This window comes from Phodopus roborovskii, unplaced genomic scaffold, assembly GCF_943737965.1.
Source record: "Phodopus roborovskii unplaced genomic scaffold, PHOROB, whole genome shotgun sequence".
Lineage (NCBI taxonomy): Eukaryota > Metazoa > Chordata > Mammalia > Rodentia > Cricetidae > Phodopus > Phodopus roborovskii.
The window spans coordinates 2,939,720-2,955,958 of record NW_026126721.1 but is presented as its reverse complement, the minus strand read 5'-3'; the positions used below and the strand labels follow the sequence as shown (position 1 = coordinate 2,955,958).

The 16,239-nt window shown below is 37.3% G+C and overlaps 1 protein-coding gene across 4 annotated transcripts in view; it reads right to left on the bottom strand.

Moving 5' to 3' along the window:
• Positions 1-16,239, bottom strand: part of Arhgap6 (Rho GTPase activating protein 6) — a 480,929-nt gene that overhangs the window by 64,758 nt on the left and 399,932 nt on the right. For all 4 annotated transcript variants that reach the window (XM_051174897.1, XM_051174898.1, XM_051174899.1 and 1 more), the window contains exon 2: positions 10,719-10,878. In XM_051174897.1, coding sequence (XP_051030854.1) covers positions 10,719-10,878 — 160 coding nt within the window. The remainder of the gene's footprint in view (positions 1-10,718; positions 10,879-16,239) is intronic.

Sequence of the window (16,239 nt, the reverse complement as noted above, 5' to 3'; positions counted from 1 at the left end):
ATGTAAGAGACTAATTCTACTTTGCTTGTTTTATAATGGACAAGCCAATCAGATATCCTTAAGCCATGAAATTTAAATCTTGGCAACTCCTAAGAATTTCTGCCAGTCACTCCCATAAAAATAGCTTTTAGCACAGTAACTGGAAAGATGACACATTTGGATGAAAACAGACTATTTTCTTCCCCATCACCTGAACACAGAGCTAGATGATGCCGTTACCAAAGATGTCTACCTTCTTTCCTCAACTCACTCATTCTAATTCATCCTTGCCCCATTTTGTTACTTCACGCCTCCTGGGATGAGCCTTCACTCCAGTCTTGACAAAGCACACTATAAATTCAAGCTAATCCCTATAATATAGTCCTAATTGCCAGGACACAGTTAGGAATCAGTAGCCATCTCAAATCTAGGGGGTGAGGAAGGAGAGAAGTCTATAAGGAGACAACAGTAAAAATGCTTCTCCCTTCTTACAAAACTACTTGCTGGAAAGTCAGTACTCTTCCTTATCTCTTGATGCTACTTTAAGTACAACAAATGCAGAGGTTGCTGCAGCCATTCCATGCTGATGAAGAAAGCCAGCCAAGCAGTAAGAGGTTCCACTGATAGCAACAAAGAAAGATAGAAAGCCACTGAAGACATAGAAATAGTTTTGCCTGGACACTTTGTGAAGTTGAATACTATTTTAAGACATTGTTATTTGAGCTTTTGTAACAAATGTATCTTAATAGTGGAAGATCTAAAACTGCTTCATGACTTTCTAGTTTTAGATCCATCAGACATGTCATGCCAGTCACACTTACATAGACACTTTGAATCTCTGTGTGTTCAAGATAGGGTATGTAGGAGGGAGGTCAGATTGCCAAGAACTCTAAATTTACAAATAAGTAACTCTTTACAGACAAATGTTTCTAACTTGTCAGACATCAAACTAGATAGTACTAATAAAATTATAATTAACCCATAGTGGAGATTGTCTTATTATTAAAATAATCTATTCAATGCACTGCTTATATATCTACAATTGTGTACCTATGAATATATGGTGACATTAGTTGTTTAAGGAATTCATAAAATATTACTTATCTTTTATGTTTAGTTCTACCAAAGAAGTGATTATCACATTTTGGAAAAAATATTTATTCACTATGCATAAGCACTGAAATCTGAGAATTATAAAGTTCTCACCATTCAAAATTCAAACAATGAAGAAGTTAAACTGAATAGCATAGTATAGTTGAACTATATTGATAATAGCTATGAATTCCTATATCAAATTAGTAGTAATAATTTAAATCAAGGGTTGTCAATCTTTTCTATAAATGTCAAAATATTAATTTTTTAAAACTCTGTGAGCCACGCAATCCCTGTTGAACCTACTCCACTCTACCATTGTAGCCTTACAATGAAGTCACAGACAACAAAAGAATGCATGCACATGGCTGGGTTTGAATAATTAATTAATATTTGTAAGTTAATAATTAATATTTTTAAAGCAAGCACTGAGCTTGTGGCTCATGAGCTAGAGTTTGCTACTCCTTAATGAAAAGTTTTTTAAATTTATTCTTCCCAAGGTTTCAATATGCAAATTTCTTGTAAATACTAAGTAAAATGTTAAATAACCTAGAGGGTTTGATCTCAAATGATCTAAAAAGCCTAATGATTTTAAAAACAAAACAGCACAATTAATTCCAATGGATAATTGTTTACTTTTATTTTACCCATTGAGAAACTAAGAACTCCCCATAAATATGAAAGATTATGCTTGTAATTATCAAAGTTACTTTAGGAAGTCATCACAATGGAGAGAGTAAGGGCACTCTTAAAATCTTTGAAAGATGCCAGAATATTTTAGAAACTGCAGTGTTGAGAGCTTTATTCAAGATGTCACGGCCTTGTGCAATAGTGGGTATTGCTCCAACACACATATATAAACGTGTGTCATTGTGACCTGCAGAGAAAAGACCTTGAATGGAAAAATATATGGTCTCAGAACATGAAAGACTATCTGTGAATACTAAAGCTGAAAATGGGTGACTTGAAGAATCTGGCACCTGATCTGTACTTATGCTGAGTCATACAGAAGCACACACTTAAGAACTATACAGGACACGACAAAAGTCTTCATCTCTTATGGAAAGCCTCCAAGAAGAAAATTACAAAAACACCTTCCAGAAAATCTCTGTCATTCTTGACCTTAACTGGAGTAAATACAAGGCAGGTCTTTTCTAAAGGGGCCTCTAAAGGCAACTTGATCAGATGTAATCTTTTAATATACTTTATGTATTTGTATTTTCTCTGTTGATTGACCTATCACACATAAAGGACATGGGTTGTTTTTGACATGGCTAGCTGTATAGAGACATGAAAATAAACCTAAGGCTAGAACCACATCCTAAACATCTAGGGACAATCTGTGGGAGTGACTCCACTAAAGAGTTTTCTATATTGCTTTGCTGCTCTCTTTAGTAATACAAAGTTTTCTATGCTGTCCACAGGAAATAGGTAAAGCCAACAGGGAAAGATATCTTTTTGTCCTTTCTTTTTTTTTAATTTTATATAACCAAGTCCATTTAAATGAAAACAAATATTTATAGGCAATATTTGGGAATTTGGGTGTCGTTCTTTCCAAGCTACTTCCTACTGGTAAGGGGCACTGTCATGGGGGATTTGAAGAAGATTCAGAAATCCTGGCTGTAGTCTGTAAGGCTGTTTTGTCCAGCTGTTTTGAATGTAGGATCACCTGGGACTCTGTTTCAGTTGGTCTTCTGTCCTTTCTATCTTAAACACACATACACACACACACACACACACACACACACACACACACAGACACAGACACACACAGACACACACACACACAGACACAGACACACACACAGAGACACACAGAGACACAGAAACACACACAGACACACACACACACACACACACACACACAGACATACTTCAAATACCAATTGCACACAGATCCAAAATATCTGAGAATATCTTTTCATATATAGTGAACATTACATGTCATGTCTGCTAGACATAAAAGTAGAAAAACACACCCTAAAGTAGAGTTCGGATTACCCACTGTTAAGATGCAGTTAACTAAAAATTATGGAAGTTCAATATAATGGCTTAAATAAGAACTCTTTATTTTACTTTATAAGTAATTTAGAAGTAGGCTAGTTCTATGGCACATTTATTTTGTGAATTTCCACCTTTTCTCAGTATATCTTCAGTTGGTTACATATCTGTCTTCCTTGGGCTCTGTATCAAGCTTGTTATTACTAAGGAGAGCAGGGAAGCCATTAGGAAGCCTCCCAGGGATCACTCCTCCTGAAGGCATGGTTCTAGCCTTAGGTTCATTTACCTAGCCCTACCGAAATAAAATGTTCCTTCTGGCTTTGCAAGCCCACTAGAACTGCAGCAAAGAACAACTAAAAGTTATACATATTGACATTTTTTGTTATTTCCCCCCCCCGATTCCCTGTTTTCCATTCTATTTGTCATGCAAGAATGTATGATGGTAAAATCATAGGGCATAAATCTATCATTGAACCAGAAAAGTGTAGTAGGCCATGCAAAAGTGTTTTAGGAAGAGACACACAAAGGGTAATGGCTATTTGAGAATTCTATAGGAAGTATCCAAGTTTATCTCTGATTGGTTTGGTTCATGTGTTTCCAAGGCTGATATATAAAGTGTACTTAGTTCTCTATGTAGATTGTAGATAAATGTTAAAAGCCTTCTGTTCCAAGTACACAAACTTAAATCATAATAGACTTTTAACTAAATGTATTTCTTTCTTTCTTCCTTTTATACATAATATAGTATTATAAATCATTTCAATAGTGAGATAGGTAGACACCAGGAAGCTTTGAGAATTTTTTTTTCAGCAAAGTAGAAGCTTCATGGTTGATGATTACTCTGGTGGTTTTAGGTGTGATAGATAGAAGAGTGGAGAAATCTTGAATTAAAGAAAGCAAATACAGGTTCACAACTATAATTAAGATGAGATATAGGGTTGAGGGCAGATGCATGACAAAGTGATATAGCAATAATGACATTGATAATTGTCACATTGATGGAGATGGATAGCTTTTATGAAGAATGTATGAGATATCAGTGGATGCTTTAAACTTATTATGGTTGTTAGTACATTTAAACCTCACATTAACCCATGAGTCTATCAATTAAAGTTAGAAAATGAGTGCAGGGTGAAGAAGCTACAGGAAATCATTAAGGTAACTTCAAACTCATTCTTGAAGCTATTGGGGAAGAAGACAGTAGGGTGACTGATGCTTTTTGCAAGGATGGGGAAGAGTAAAGGGTGGGGCTTAACTTTAAAGGAGCTTATGCATGCATTCATTTACTTCTTACAGACTGACTGGTATACTGTGCTCCGTACCTGGTGTTAAAGATCCAAAGGCAAATGATACATAACCTCATCCCATGAGAAGTAATGACCTTCTGTGGGAGGACCACAGAAAGTGTGTGGACACAAAGAATGCACCATTAGTTTCAGAACTCCTTGCAGCAGCAGATCCTCTTTGAGGCCTTGGAAGCTTAGAAGTCATATGTATTTGGTAGTGCTAGATTCCTTTGGCATTTTCAGCAGATTGTGGATTCTGGTACATGTTTCAGCTTGATTTTTATGCACAGCAAAAGTTATTATAAACAGATTGAGCACATTCCAGCTGGATGTTTCCAGCAAAGAGCATAAACACAGGACAGGGTCCTTTACTATCTAGATTACTACTTGACAGCCTAAGCTGGTGGTTCTCAACCTTCCTAATTCTGTGACTCTTTAATATAGTTCCTCATGTTGTGGTAACCCCCAACCACAAAATTTTGTTTGTTGTTACTTCATAACTGTAATTGTGCTGCTGCTATAAATTGTAATGTAAATATCTGTGTTTTCTGATGGTCTTAGGTGACTCCTGTGAAAGGGTTGTCAGACCCCTAAAGGGATTGTGACCCACAGCTTGACAACCACTGACCTAAGTTTTCTTCTCTTGTCTACTGGGTTACTCTAACTTTCTAATATAATATTTAAGTCACAAACTGAAAGCACTTGCACTATACTTGACATACTTAGAAGACACATTTTTTGTTCTCTGGTTGAGTTGCTTATTTGGGTTTTAGTAAAGGATAGTGACAAGGACCTGCTTTATAAGGAGGGCATATAATTGAGCAATTTTAAGTTGTAGGGTGCCTTTTTTAAAAAAATAATCTGGGCACTTGTTACTAGACTACTGTTGCAGATTCTTAAACCATTAATTATTTAATACCATTTGCAAATCTCATAAACAAAATCTTTCTCAATTCTTACACCAGAAACTAACTAAAGCAAGAAGGACAAGAAATAAAAATAATAAATTAAACAAATTAATTAAAGAAAATGAATATGTAACTTCTTTCTTATGAAATGATTTTACTTTAAAAACTTAAATATAATGAAGTTAAGCTACCCCACCTACAATTATTCTATACTGATTTTTTAAAAAATCAGTTACTTCCTTTCATTTTACTTCAAACTAGGCACTGATCATTTTTTTTACCTATAAAGAGCCAAACAGCCATTATTATTACATATAATATATAATGTTGTTTGTTAATAGTATAGATTACTTGTACAAAATAAGGAGTTTCATTATGTTATTTCCATACAAAGTTCATTTTATACTTTGACCATAATTATCACATCTGTTATTTTAGTTTTATTTTATTGGGTTTTTTAGTTTAGTTTTATTTTTAAAATTAATTTATTTTACATCCCAACTGTAGTATCTCCTCCCTCTTGTCCTCCCAGTTCCTCCATGCCACTTACCCTCCACTCCTCCATTTCCATTCAGAAAAGGGCAGGCCTCCCAGAGATATCAACAAAAACATGGCATATCAAGTTCCAGTAAGACTAAGCCCCTCCCTTTGCATTAAGCCTGGACAAGGTGAGCCAATATGAGAAATAAGTCCCGAAAAGCCAACAGAAAATTCAAATGCAGACCCTGCTTCCAATGTTAGAAGTTCCACAAGAAGATCAAGACACACATCTGTCATAAATACATGTGCATTGTGAGTATATGCCATTTGTGTGTGTGTATCCACAGAGGCTAGAACAGTGGTCAGATGCCCTGGAACTGGAGTTATAGGCAGTTGTGAGACATGGGTGCTGGAAACTGAACTCAGGTCCTCTGAAAGAACAGTAAGCACTCTTAGCCACTGAGTCATCTTTCCAGTTTTATCATAACCTCTCAACTGTGATGTGAATTAAAAGCACCCAAGCATGCTATAGAAATAAATGAACATGTCTATTTTCCAATATAACTTAATGTAAAAACGTGAGCTGTAACATAGGTTGGACCCACTAATTTATTTGTTAACTCCTGCCTTTGGCCACTGTTATTAAGAAGCTATCAAATATTCATTAAAATTAACACATTACATGATATTTAAGATCTTTCCATATGTGCTTCTGGATTCTAGTGGTAATGTCTGTGTTACTTATAGACTGGTTAGTCTGATTTAAGAGACCCTGCAAATGCAGTGGCTTAAATTATGGTCAGACCAATTTTGTGAAAGCTCAAAAATTTACATTGATGCTACTATTTGGAATCACATTCAGTTTATAGATTATTAATGCCATACTTAATATCTTTACATTATTGATTTTTTACTTAAGTGAATATGTTTACTATTCATCTTATTTTGACTTAAGAGCTTGCTATGTAGCCCAAGATGGCGTTGAACTCATAATCTTCCTATCTCAGACTTTTGAGTATTGGGAATACTGACCATAGTAAGCACCCTATCTTCCACTAATATTCAACTTAAACCCCAACTGTCTTCCATTTTAATGATTCCTTTGAATAATATTTTGGTTTTCTAACACTACTGTAATAAATGTCCCCAAACTTAGAAATAAAATACTCTAATTTATCACTTTGCAATGTTGGAGGTAAAGTCTGAAATGGAAAGCACTGGGCTAAAATCAAGATGTCAGAAGTAGTGTGTCCTTTGGGGCAAGTCAGGAGAGAATTGATTCCATTGACTTTCCCATCTTCCAGGGCCACATATATCCCTTCAATTATGGCTCCTTTGTTAGATCTTCAAAACCAAAAGCATTGAATCTCTTTGACCATCCTTCCATAATCCCTTCCTCCCTGACTATAACTGGAAAAAGTTCTTCATTTACGACTGATTAGTCAGGGCACTTTCAGACAATGCAGGCCTATCTCAAGGATATTACTGTTTTACATTTGCAAAATTCTTTCTGTCCTGTGAACTAATATGTTAACAAGACTAAGATGTGGTTAGCTTTGGATTGCCATTATTTTGCAGAATATGGACACATTTTAAATTAGCTATGGACCTCTCTCCTTTCATTAAACCCAATTCTAATATTAATTGAAGAAGACTTTGATTAACTAGGGATAAGACATTTAAAGTAAAAATGAAGAGTATTTGTTTTAACAATGTCTAACTGGCAGCAAGTGTTATTTTACATTCTATATTTCCAGCTACTAACTCCAGATGTATCTTCAACTTTCCTGAAATCCAGCATTATAGCTGGTCCATTACATCCTATTTCTTCCATTTCTCTTTCTCTTTCTCAGACTTCTAAGATCTCTTCCCCATCTTTACTACTACATAAAACAGCTTCATTGGAAGCACAGAAGCAATGTGAACTCAAATTCCACATGATCCCCTCCCATCTTCTAACTCACCTGAATCTTTGCCCATATAACTGATATCTAGTTGTTATGGCTCCAACCAAAGTAAAATTCTCCACTGTCATTCATTCTAGGGAATTATCTTAGTGACTTCCCAATACCCTGAGCCTCAATTATTCCCTCTCTGATGAATTTTGAAGCTATGGAGAATGCCAGAATATCTTTATCTGAGACCAGGAAGCTCAAGTCTCCACAAATCAGCCTACACAATCATCCCCCAAGTGACAAGAAATGGAAATGTGAGTTTGAATAGGTTTTTATGTCCAATGTATCTCCTGTCTTATCAGGAAAGGTATTATTTCTTTAGGCTCTAGATCTTGGATGCTGTATTTATTTTCCTTGGGGAAATTATTCACATGGTGAATCTGACACTGTTAAGAACTTTTTATTTGGGGTTTGTCTGGGGACTAAGAGGCTACATTCATCCTATAGATGCTATCGGAGCATTTAGCACTGGTTATGCATTCAAAAGAGCTCAGTTGATATTCCATGTCTATAAGTCACCTATCCCAAACAATATTTCCAGAAAGTTTTGTCTGATGACTGACTTTTCACACTCATTCACAACTTCTTACTTCTTGCATAAATAATAAAACTTATTTATAAACTACTAATTCTCATTTTGACTGAAAATATGAAAATGTCTCTCATGGTCTGGTGGTATTTTGTAATAGCTCAATAACATGAATCATTCATTTGAGGTCTTTGAAACCATATAGCTATACACAGAGCCTCTAGCAAACAAGTTTTATAGCAGTTCTGTGAATGGTTGTTTACTTTAATGACCTCTTCCAAAATCAGGAACAAAGAGAAACACCAAATTGACTATGTTTTAAAGTAGTGCTATATATAATAATCTCTTTCCTAGTAGTTTATCTCATATGCATTAAATTAAAGCCTTTTCAAAGTTATCATTCCCTTCAGTATAAACTACATTTGCCAAAATTTTCACTTTTTTTTAAGGAATGCAAAGAATGCTTGTACTCATGAAAAGGAGAAGGATTATTGGTGGTGGCTACATATGGCACTTGTGAGCTAAGTGGGTGGGAAGGGCAAGTTTCTCCTGCAAAGCAAGGCCAGGCAAGGCAGGAAAGCCTGTAAGCAAAACAGTGATATGACCTGATAAATAGTCGCTAGAGTACATTTTCCACAATTGTATGAGAATGCCCCATTTGTGTTGAGGATACCTATATGTGAAATTCACATGAAATGGAACAACAAAGAACGGGCATGGTATAGGTGACTATAATTATCAAGCCAAAGGAGCATGGCTTCTGTTACTGGCATTCCTATCTCATCAACCCACAGCTGCCTCCTACCTTGACTCTGAACTTCATCATAGCCCAAAACAAATATCAATTTCAGCCTAAAGAAAAAGCAAGGCATGGCCCTACGATTTATCACCCAATTGCAAACTCTATACTTAGAATTTTGTGCTACTCCTCGTAAAATCAAGAACCAACTCTCCTATTGCAAAGGTGAATCACATAAATTCACATTTCTAGTGTGTGAGTGGGGGTGGATGACAAATGAGTTCCTCCTACTCTATGCAAGCAGATGCTTCTCACAAAGTGTGATAGCCAAAGACAAGGCCAGAAATTGGCAGATGTCTTCTGGGAGATGGAAGGCAAAATCACCTTGACTTGAGAACAACATTACAGATACACATCTATGTGGTATATTGTGCTAGTTAGTTTTCTTTCAGTGTATGGCTGCAACTAAATACCAGAGGCAAACAACTGAAAAGGAACAAATACATATGGTGTAATAGGTTTCAGTCCATGGCCACTTGGATCCCCTCTTTCTGGACCTATTTTGAGGCATAGCCTCATAAGATTGCAGTACTACACAGTTTATGAAGGTAAGGAGGCAGTCAGAGAGGAGGCCTTGCTTGAACCAGACTTACTTTCCATATGCATGCCCTAAGGACCTACTCCATCCCACTGACTCCCATATCCTGCAGTTTCACCAGCTCTCAATAGTCCACTCACTCATGGTATTTATTAATGGATTAACTTATTGATAAAGGTCAGAGCCCTTGGAATCCAGTCACATTCCTAAAGGTATAACTCAGCAATAGGGAGGGATAAATCCTTCAACACATGAACCACTTGGGGGAACGTTGAGATAAACTATAACACATTTATCTGATGGGTAAATATTCTTAACATGTCTACTTTTCAGAAAACTTTCTGTCTCTATTCTGCTTTTGTTTTATTTTGAGCACATTGGTAGAAAAGGAAAAAAAAACTTTATGAGCAAGTTTGCTATAATCTCCCTAATGAATTATGGTTTTCTATTCTGCCTCAAGTTATGTTTTTTGCTTCATGCAAATATAAAAAACTGACTTTATAGATTACAATAATCATTCAGAGACAAACATCTACAGAGTAAAAGAATCCAGGTGCCCCCTTCTGAGCTTTATGGGAATTAGCCCCTGTGACAAAGCACCAGGCAAGCAGGTGTGCCTGGGCTCAAGTGTCACAGTAGCAAAGTACTACCCAGACACACCAGGAAAGACTGGCTACAAAAGGAGTTCACAGCCATCCCATCGCTGATTCTCAGTTTGCATGAGATCAAACCTATAAGCTTAACAGACCTGAGGCACTCTTCTAAGAAATTGACTTGGAAATCAAATTAAGACAGACCCAGTTTTTCTTCCAAACCTTTTACCTGACCTCTTTGTAAGCTTTCTCCTTGGTTGGTGTGAAGCCATGAAGACTTTTGAGATATCCCCGGCTTTCCTTTGAAAGACACCTAGTTAACCGTTTTTTGTTTGTTTGTTTATTGTTGTTTGTTTTAATTAGCTGACATGTACATTGTCCTGCTTGATCATGTCTTTCAAAGAGCACAAGAATACCAGCCACCAACCAGAAAGCTGTAGTTTCCATTCTGTGTTAATGTCAGGCGTGAGGAGACTCTGCAGCCTGTGGCTTTGTCAGAACAGGTGGTTGACTGGTAGAGCCCCCATGTTAAGGCAGAACGTGCAAACAGGGCCTTACCTTTGGGGATGGTGATCTGACAGCCAAGGTCACAGTCCTGCTGCAACTGATAAAAAGCCACTTCCTGCAGCCGTGCACGCTCCAGCTCTGAGAGGCTCTGGATGGGGACTGACCTCAGACGTACACTGCGGCCAGACATGCTGTTCCAGGTGAAGTCACCCTGCAGGCCAAGGGAAAAACATGAAGCCTTACACAGTTCACCCGTTTGTCACAAACTTCCTTCTTTCTTAGGGAGCAACAGAGGCAAACAAATTTCACATTTGTGTTACACAGCTGGCTTTCTAGTCCCTAAACCAAATTTTTAGCATGAATTTTCTTAGTCAGTTGTAAAAATCCAAATGGCTAAAGTGACTGCAAGGTCAAAAATTCTCATCTGACAATGCATACATAGGCCAAGGAAAACCACATGGAAAGAGGTCACAAAGGTCCTACTTTTTATATATATGTAAGTAGATTTTTTTTCTGCGTGTATATCTTCATAACAAGAACAACTGTGCTGATACTTGCTATCATGCATATCTCATATAGGGGACAAATGTGTCAATGTTTGTGCCATGTGCTTTTTAATCCCTCTAGCAATCCATTGTGGTGATCAACATTTTTCAATCATACGGATAGCATAATGGTATCATTGAATAAATGATAATGCTAAGTTATAGTATGTAACAATATACTTTTCATTTAGTATCCAGGGGGATCTATATCTATTTCATCAGTGCCTGTATATATTACAATATATAGGCGTTTTATCCATGCAACAAAACATCTGTTCAACTATGTTCATAGCAGCATTATTTGTAATAGCTAGAACCCAGAAACAGCATAGATGCCCCACAACTGAAGAATGAATAAAGAAAATGCGGTACATTTACAAACTGTAGTACTACTCAGCGTGATGGGACGGGAGGGACAATGGAATCTTGAAATTCGCAGGCAAATGGATGGAACTAGAAGAAACCATCCTGAGTGAGGTAACCCAGTCACAAAAAGACAAACATAGTATGTACTCACTCATATATGGATTTTGGATATAGAGCAAAGGATCACCAGCTTACAATTCACACAGCCAGAGAAGCTAGGAAACAAGGAGTTCCCTAAAAGAGACATACATGGTCCCCCAAAGAAGGGGAATGGAACAAGATCTCCTGAGCATATTGGGAACCTGGGGGGTAGTGAGTGGAGAGGGAGTTAGGAGAATGAGAAGGGGAGAAGAGGAGGGGAGAGGAGAACATGAGGGAGCAGGAAGATTGAGTTGGGGGAAGAATAGAGGAGAGCAAGAAAAGAGATACCACAATAGAGGGAGCCATTATAGGTTTGAAGAGAAAACTGTGACACTAGAGAAATGTTCAGAGATCTACAAGGATGACTTCAACTAACAATCTGAGCAATAATGGAGAGGCTACCTTAAATGCCCTTCCCTGATAATGAGATTGATAACTACCTTATGTGCCATCCTAGCACCTTCATCCAATAGCTGATGGAAATAGAAGCAGACACCCATGGCTAAATACTGAGAAAAACTCCTGGAATCCAGTTGCAGAGAGGGAGGAGTGATGAGCAAAGGGGTCAAGACCAGGCTGCAGAAACCCACAGAGACAGCTGACCTGAACAAGAGAGAGCTCATGGATCCCAGATTGATAGCTGGGAAACCAGCATAGGACCAACCCATATCATGTGAATATGAGTCTCAGTTAGAAGGCCTGGGCAGTCTTTGGGACCTCTGACAGTGCATGAAAGGACATTGGGAACACATTCACCATGGAGAGATAATCTGTTAACTTAGAGACAGGAGGGAGGGCCTAGGCCCTACCCCAAATGACTTTGACAGATTTTTATGATCCCTCCTGGAGAGCCTCCCACTCCCTGGGGACTGGATGGGGAATTGGATGGGGGGAGGGTTGAGGGACATGGGAGGATGGCAGCAAGAGGAAACTGGGATCAATATGTAAAATAAGAAAAACAATTAAAAATAATTTAAAAATATATAAGTGTTCAAGACTTTATTTTTAAACTCTCAGTATTTTCATATATACCCTCTTGTACGCTTTGAATGATTTCTAGATTTCTTTTACTACCTAATACAATTTAGACACTCTATAAATCATTGTTACAATGCACCATTTAGAGAAGAATGGCAAAGGAAAAAATGTGTACATGTTTAGTACAAATATAATATTTTTATTTTAGGAAATGTTTGCTTCATGATCAATGTCTGTGGTAGAATCCAACAACACCGAGCACTGGACATTATTTCAACACGGAACACATATGTAATATATTATTGTAATATATGCATAGGTATGCTGCAATAGTATAGTAATGTAGTATCAACAATTATGATAATATAGTACTGGAGATGAGCCTATATCTTGGAGAGTTTGAATAATTTTCACCAAATCCTAAGGACCAAGCTAATGTATGGATTTAAAGTCTATGGCAAAATGGTAACCACTGTTTCTATTTACAGCACTTTCATGAGCCACTTTTCAACAAAATAAGTACAGACAGATTATCAGTCCTGATTCAAATTTATAGAGACATTTGATTTAAAGTGTTCTACATCAGTAAATCTAAGCATGTCTTCCTACAACTATAAGAGTGCATTTGTGTGTATGCATACACATCTCTGCTGTCTATGGAGAGTGCTGGCTCCCAGCAGCAGTGAAGACTGGGACAATGTGATGGCTCATGAAATACTACTTCCCATTCCCCTGAAACTCACCACCCCTGGTTTCTGAAGAGGTCATTCTATAAATTGTAGATAACAGACACAGTGCCATGGATTCGAAGAGGCAGTATTTCATCCACAGTCAAGCAGGAATTTTGTTAGTAGTGGTCATGACTTACATGAATGAACAATCAGTGGCTACTAAGCACTAACATGTACTTACTAGGCTCTGGGAGGGTGATGTGGGGGAGACAAGAGTGTTAAGAAATGTACCCCAAGAGAGTAGGCTGCTGCCATACTTGGTCAACTGAAGAAAAGTCCAAGACCAGGACATTATTTTTTCTTTTCTCTAAAGGAACAAGTTCAAGCAGTTAAGATCTGGGATCTCAGGCCTTGGTTGTGCCCTTAATTCACATATCCAGAGACTAGCATCTGTGATTAGCATTTTTCCCCAGATGAGAAATATTAGATGGGTTTGTGATCTTACGTGATCTTAAGTTTTGTTTTACAGTTGTTTATTGGTGTGTGTGTGTGTGTGTGTGTGTGTGTGTTTGTGTGTGTGTGTGTGTGTGTGTGTGTGTGTGTGTAGAAGCATAGCCATGTCAAAGAATATATGTGGAGGTCAGAGGACAACTTATGACAATCAGTTTTTTCCCCTTCAATTCTGGGGTTACTTTGTATTGAAATCATGTCCCTGAGATCATTATTAAGTTCATTTGCCCAGTGAGCCACCTTGCTACCCTATGTTTCTGTCTTTTAGATATGAAATTTGGATAACTAAGGAAGCTGATTTTTATCTAACTGTCAAAAATAAAACTACATACCATTTTTAAAAATTATTTTAAAATGTGACCTGTAGAAGACTCAATTACCTATTTAGCTGGAATTGGCAACCTCTGTCAAGGGTCAGACAGTAAATATTTCATGTTTTGTAGGCCATCTTGATCGAGTCTCAAAAACATAACTGCCTATGAGGCATTCATGTAGCCATAGATAATTTATAAAAGAATGCATTGTGGGCTATTTCCATAAAATTTCATTTAGAAAATCAGATATGCAGGCTACATTTGGCTGGTGGCCTAAATACAGTCTCCAATCTCCAAACTATAGTTAAAAATGAAATTGACTGGTTCCTATCATAATATTTTGTTTTTATTTACTCTATCATCCTGGTAAATTCAAACAATATTCAGGAGTACATATTACATGGTAAGTACTCTAATGAGCTTGAGTTTATTCAGATGGCTGTGTAGCCTTTGTCATCAAAGAGTTAACTTTCATGAAGGAAGAACACAGTCTAAAAACTACAGATTGTGATGTTAGAAATAAGCATCACATCAAATGTTATGGGTGCCTAGAAGGCAGAGCTGTACCATCTGTCTGTAGATCTAGGAAGGATTTGTAGATAAGCTGATGTTGTGATGGAGACTTGAAAGTTGACTAAGAGGGATAAGGGTTTTCCCAGCAGAAACTCAAGTTTGAAGGAAACACTAGGTGCCAAGTTAATGAATTTGAGGACACAAGTTTATTCCAGACATCTGCAAGGATGGAAAAAGCAGTGGGTAAAGACAAGCAGAAGAGCAGAAGACGGGGCCTAAAAATTCTCTAAAGCTTTCTGTGTAAGCAATACAAACTAGATTCATTTTTTCTCAATAGGTAAAGGCCAGGATATCAGGATCTCTGACTAAAAGAGAAGCACAATCAGATCTGCAAAGGAAAGGAGGGTGCTAAGAAATTTCTTTAAAAATTCAAGGAGATAACAAGTCAAAGATGAAGAGAAAGAAAATGCAGAGATGTTGGGCATCAGGCCATGGTGGTGCATACATATGAGCTCAGTACTGGGGACATAGAGCCTATAGGAACTTGAGTTTCAGGACAGCTTGAACTATGTAGACACTGTCTGCCAAAGCCAAACACACACACATAAAGGGGGAAGGTGGGAGGGAAGAAGGGAGGAAGGGAGAGATTGTCAAACTAAGCATTTTGATTTAAACTTGAAAAGTTATTTTAATGAGCCAAGCAGAATTGTTAGTATGCAAGTAATATATATATGTGTGTGTGTGTGTGTGTGTGTGTGTGTGTGTGTGTGTGTGTGTGTGTGTGTGAACCAGGAAAGACTTAATCTGTGGTACCCATGCCTACTCATCAGATCTCATGGAAAAAGTAAGACGGAAACACAAAAGTCAGTGATAGCACGAAATTACAAAATCATTCCCAGAAAGAGTACCAAAGCCCACCAGCACAGTATAAAGTGTGTTTAGGAGTCTTCTCAATTCGCAAATGTGTGTTCCAGGTCAGCATTTTTTTTCCTTAGTGACTGTTTACCTCATAAATGTATGATTCATTCATTGTAGGGCTATTGGAACCCATTTTTTTCCTTCTCCCCTGAACCCAGTGTTTTGATTTATCATCATATCACACTTTAAAGGGATTGAAATTGATATTTTAAATTTTATTCATGTTCATAAATGTAGGTACTACCAAAATTGACCCAATGTCAGAGTTGTATATGAAAGCATAAAAGAAAAAGGATGCAGTATAGCGATCTGGGTGTAGGCTAACTAAATTGCCTTCCAACAATGACTGTAGACATTTTGGTCTTCACAACTGAAGGAAAGGGAGGTGTGTGTGTGTGTGTGTGTGTGTGTGTGTGTGTGTGTGTGTGTGTGTGTTGTGTATGGTGTACGTGTGTGCATGCATGCCTGTGTGTGTATGTGCATGCATTTGTCTGATACCTGGAGGTGTGAGGCAGGAGACACTACAAGTTATCTCATGAAGCAGGAAACATTTTGCCACAGTAAATATCTATCTGATTCAAAACCCTGAGAAGGTATACATTAGGTATGCTGTTAA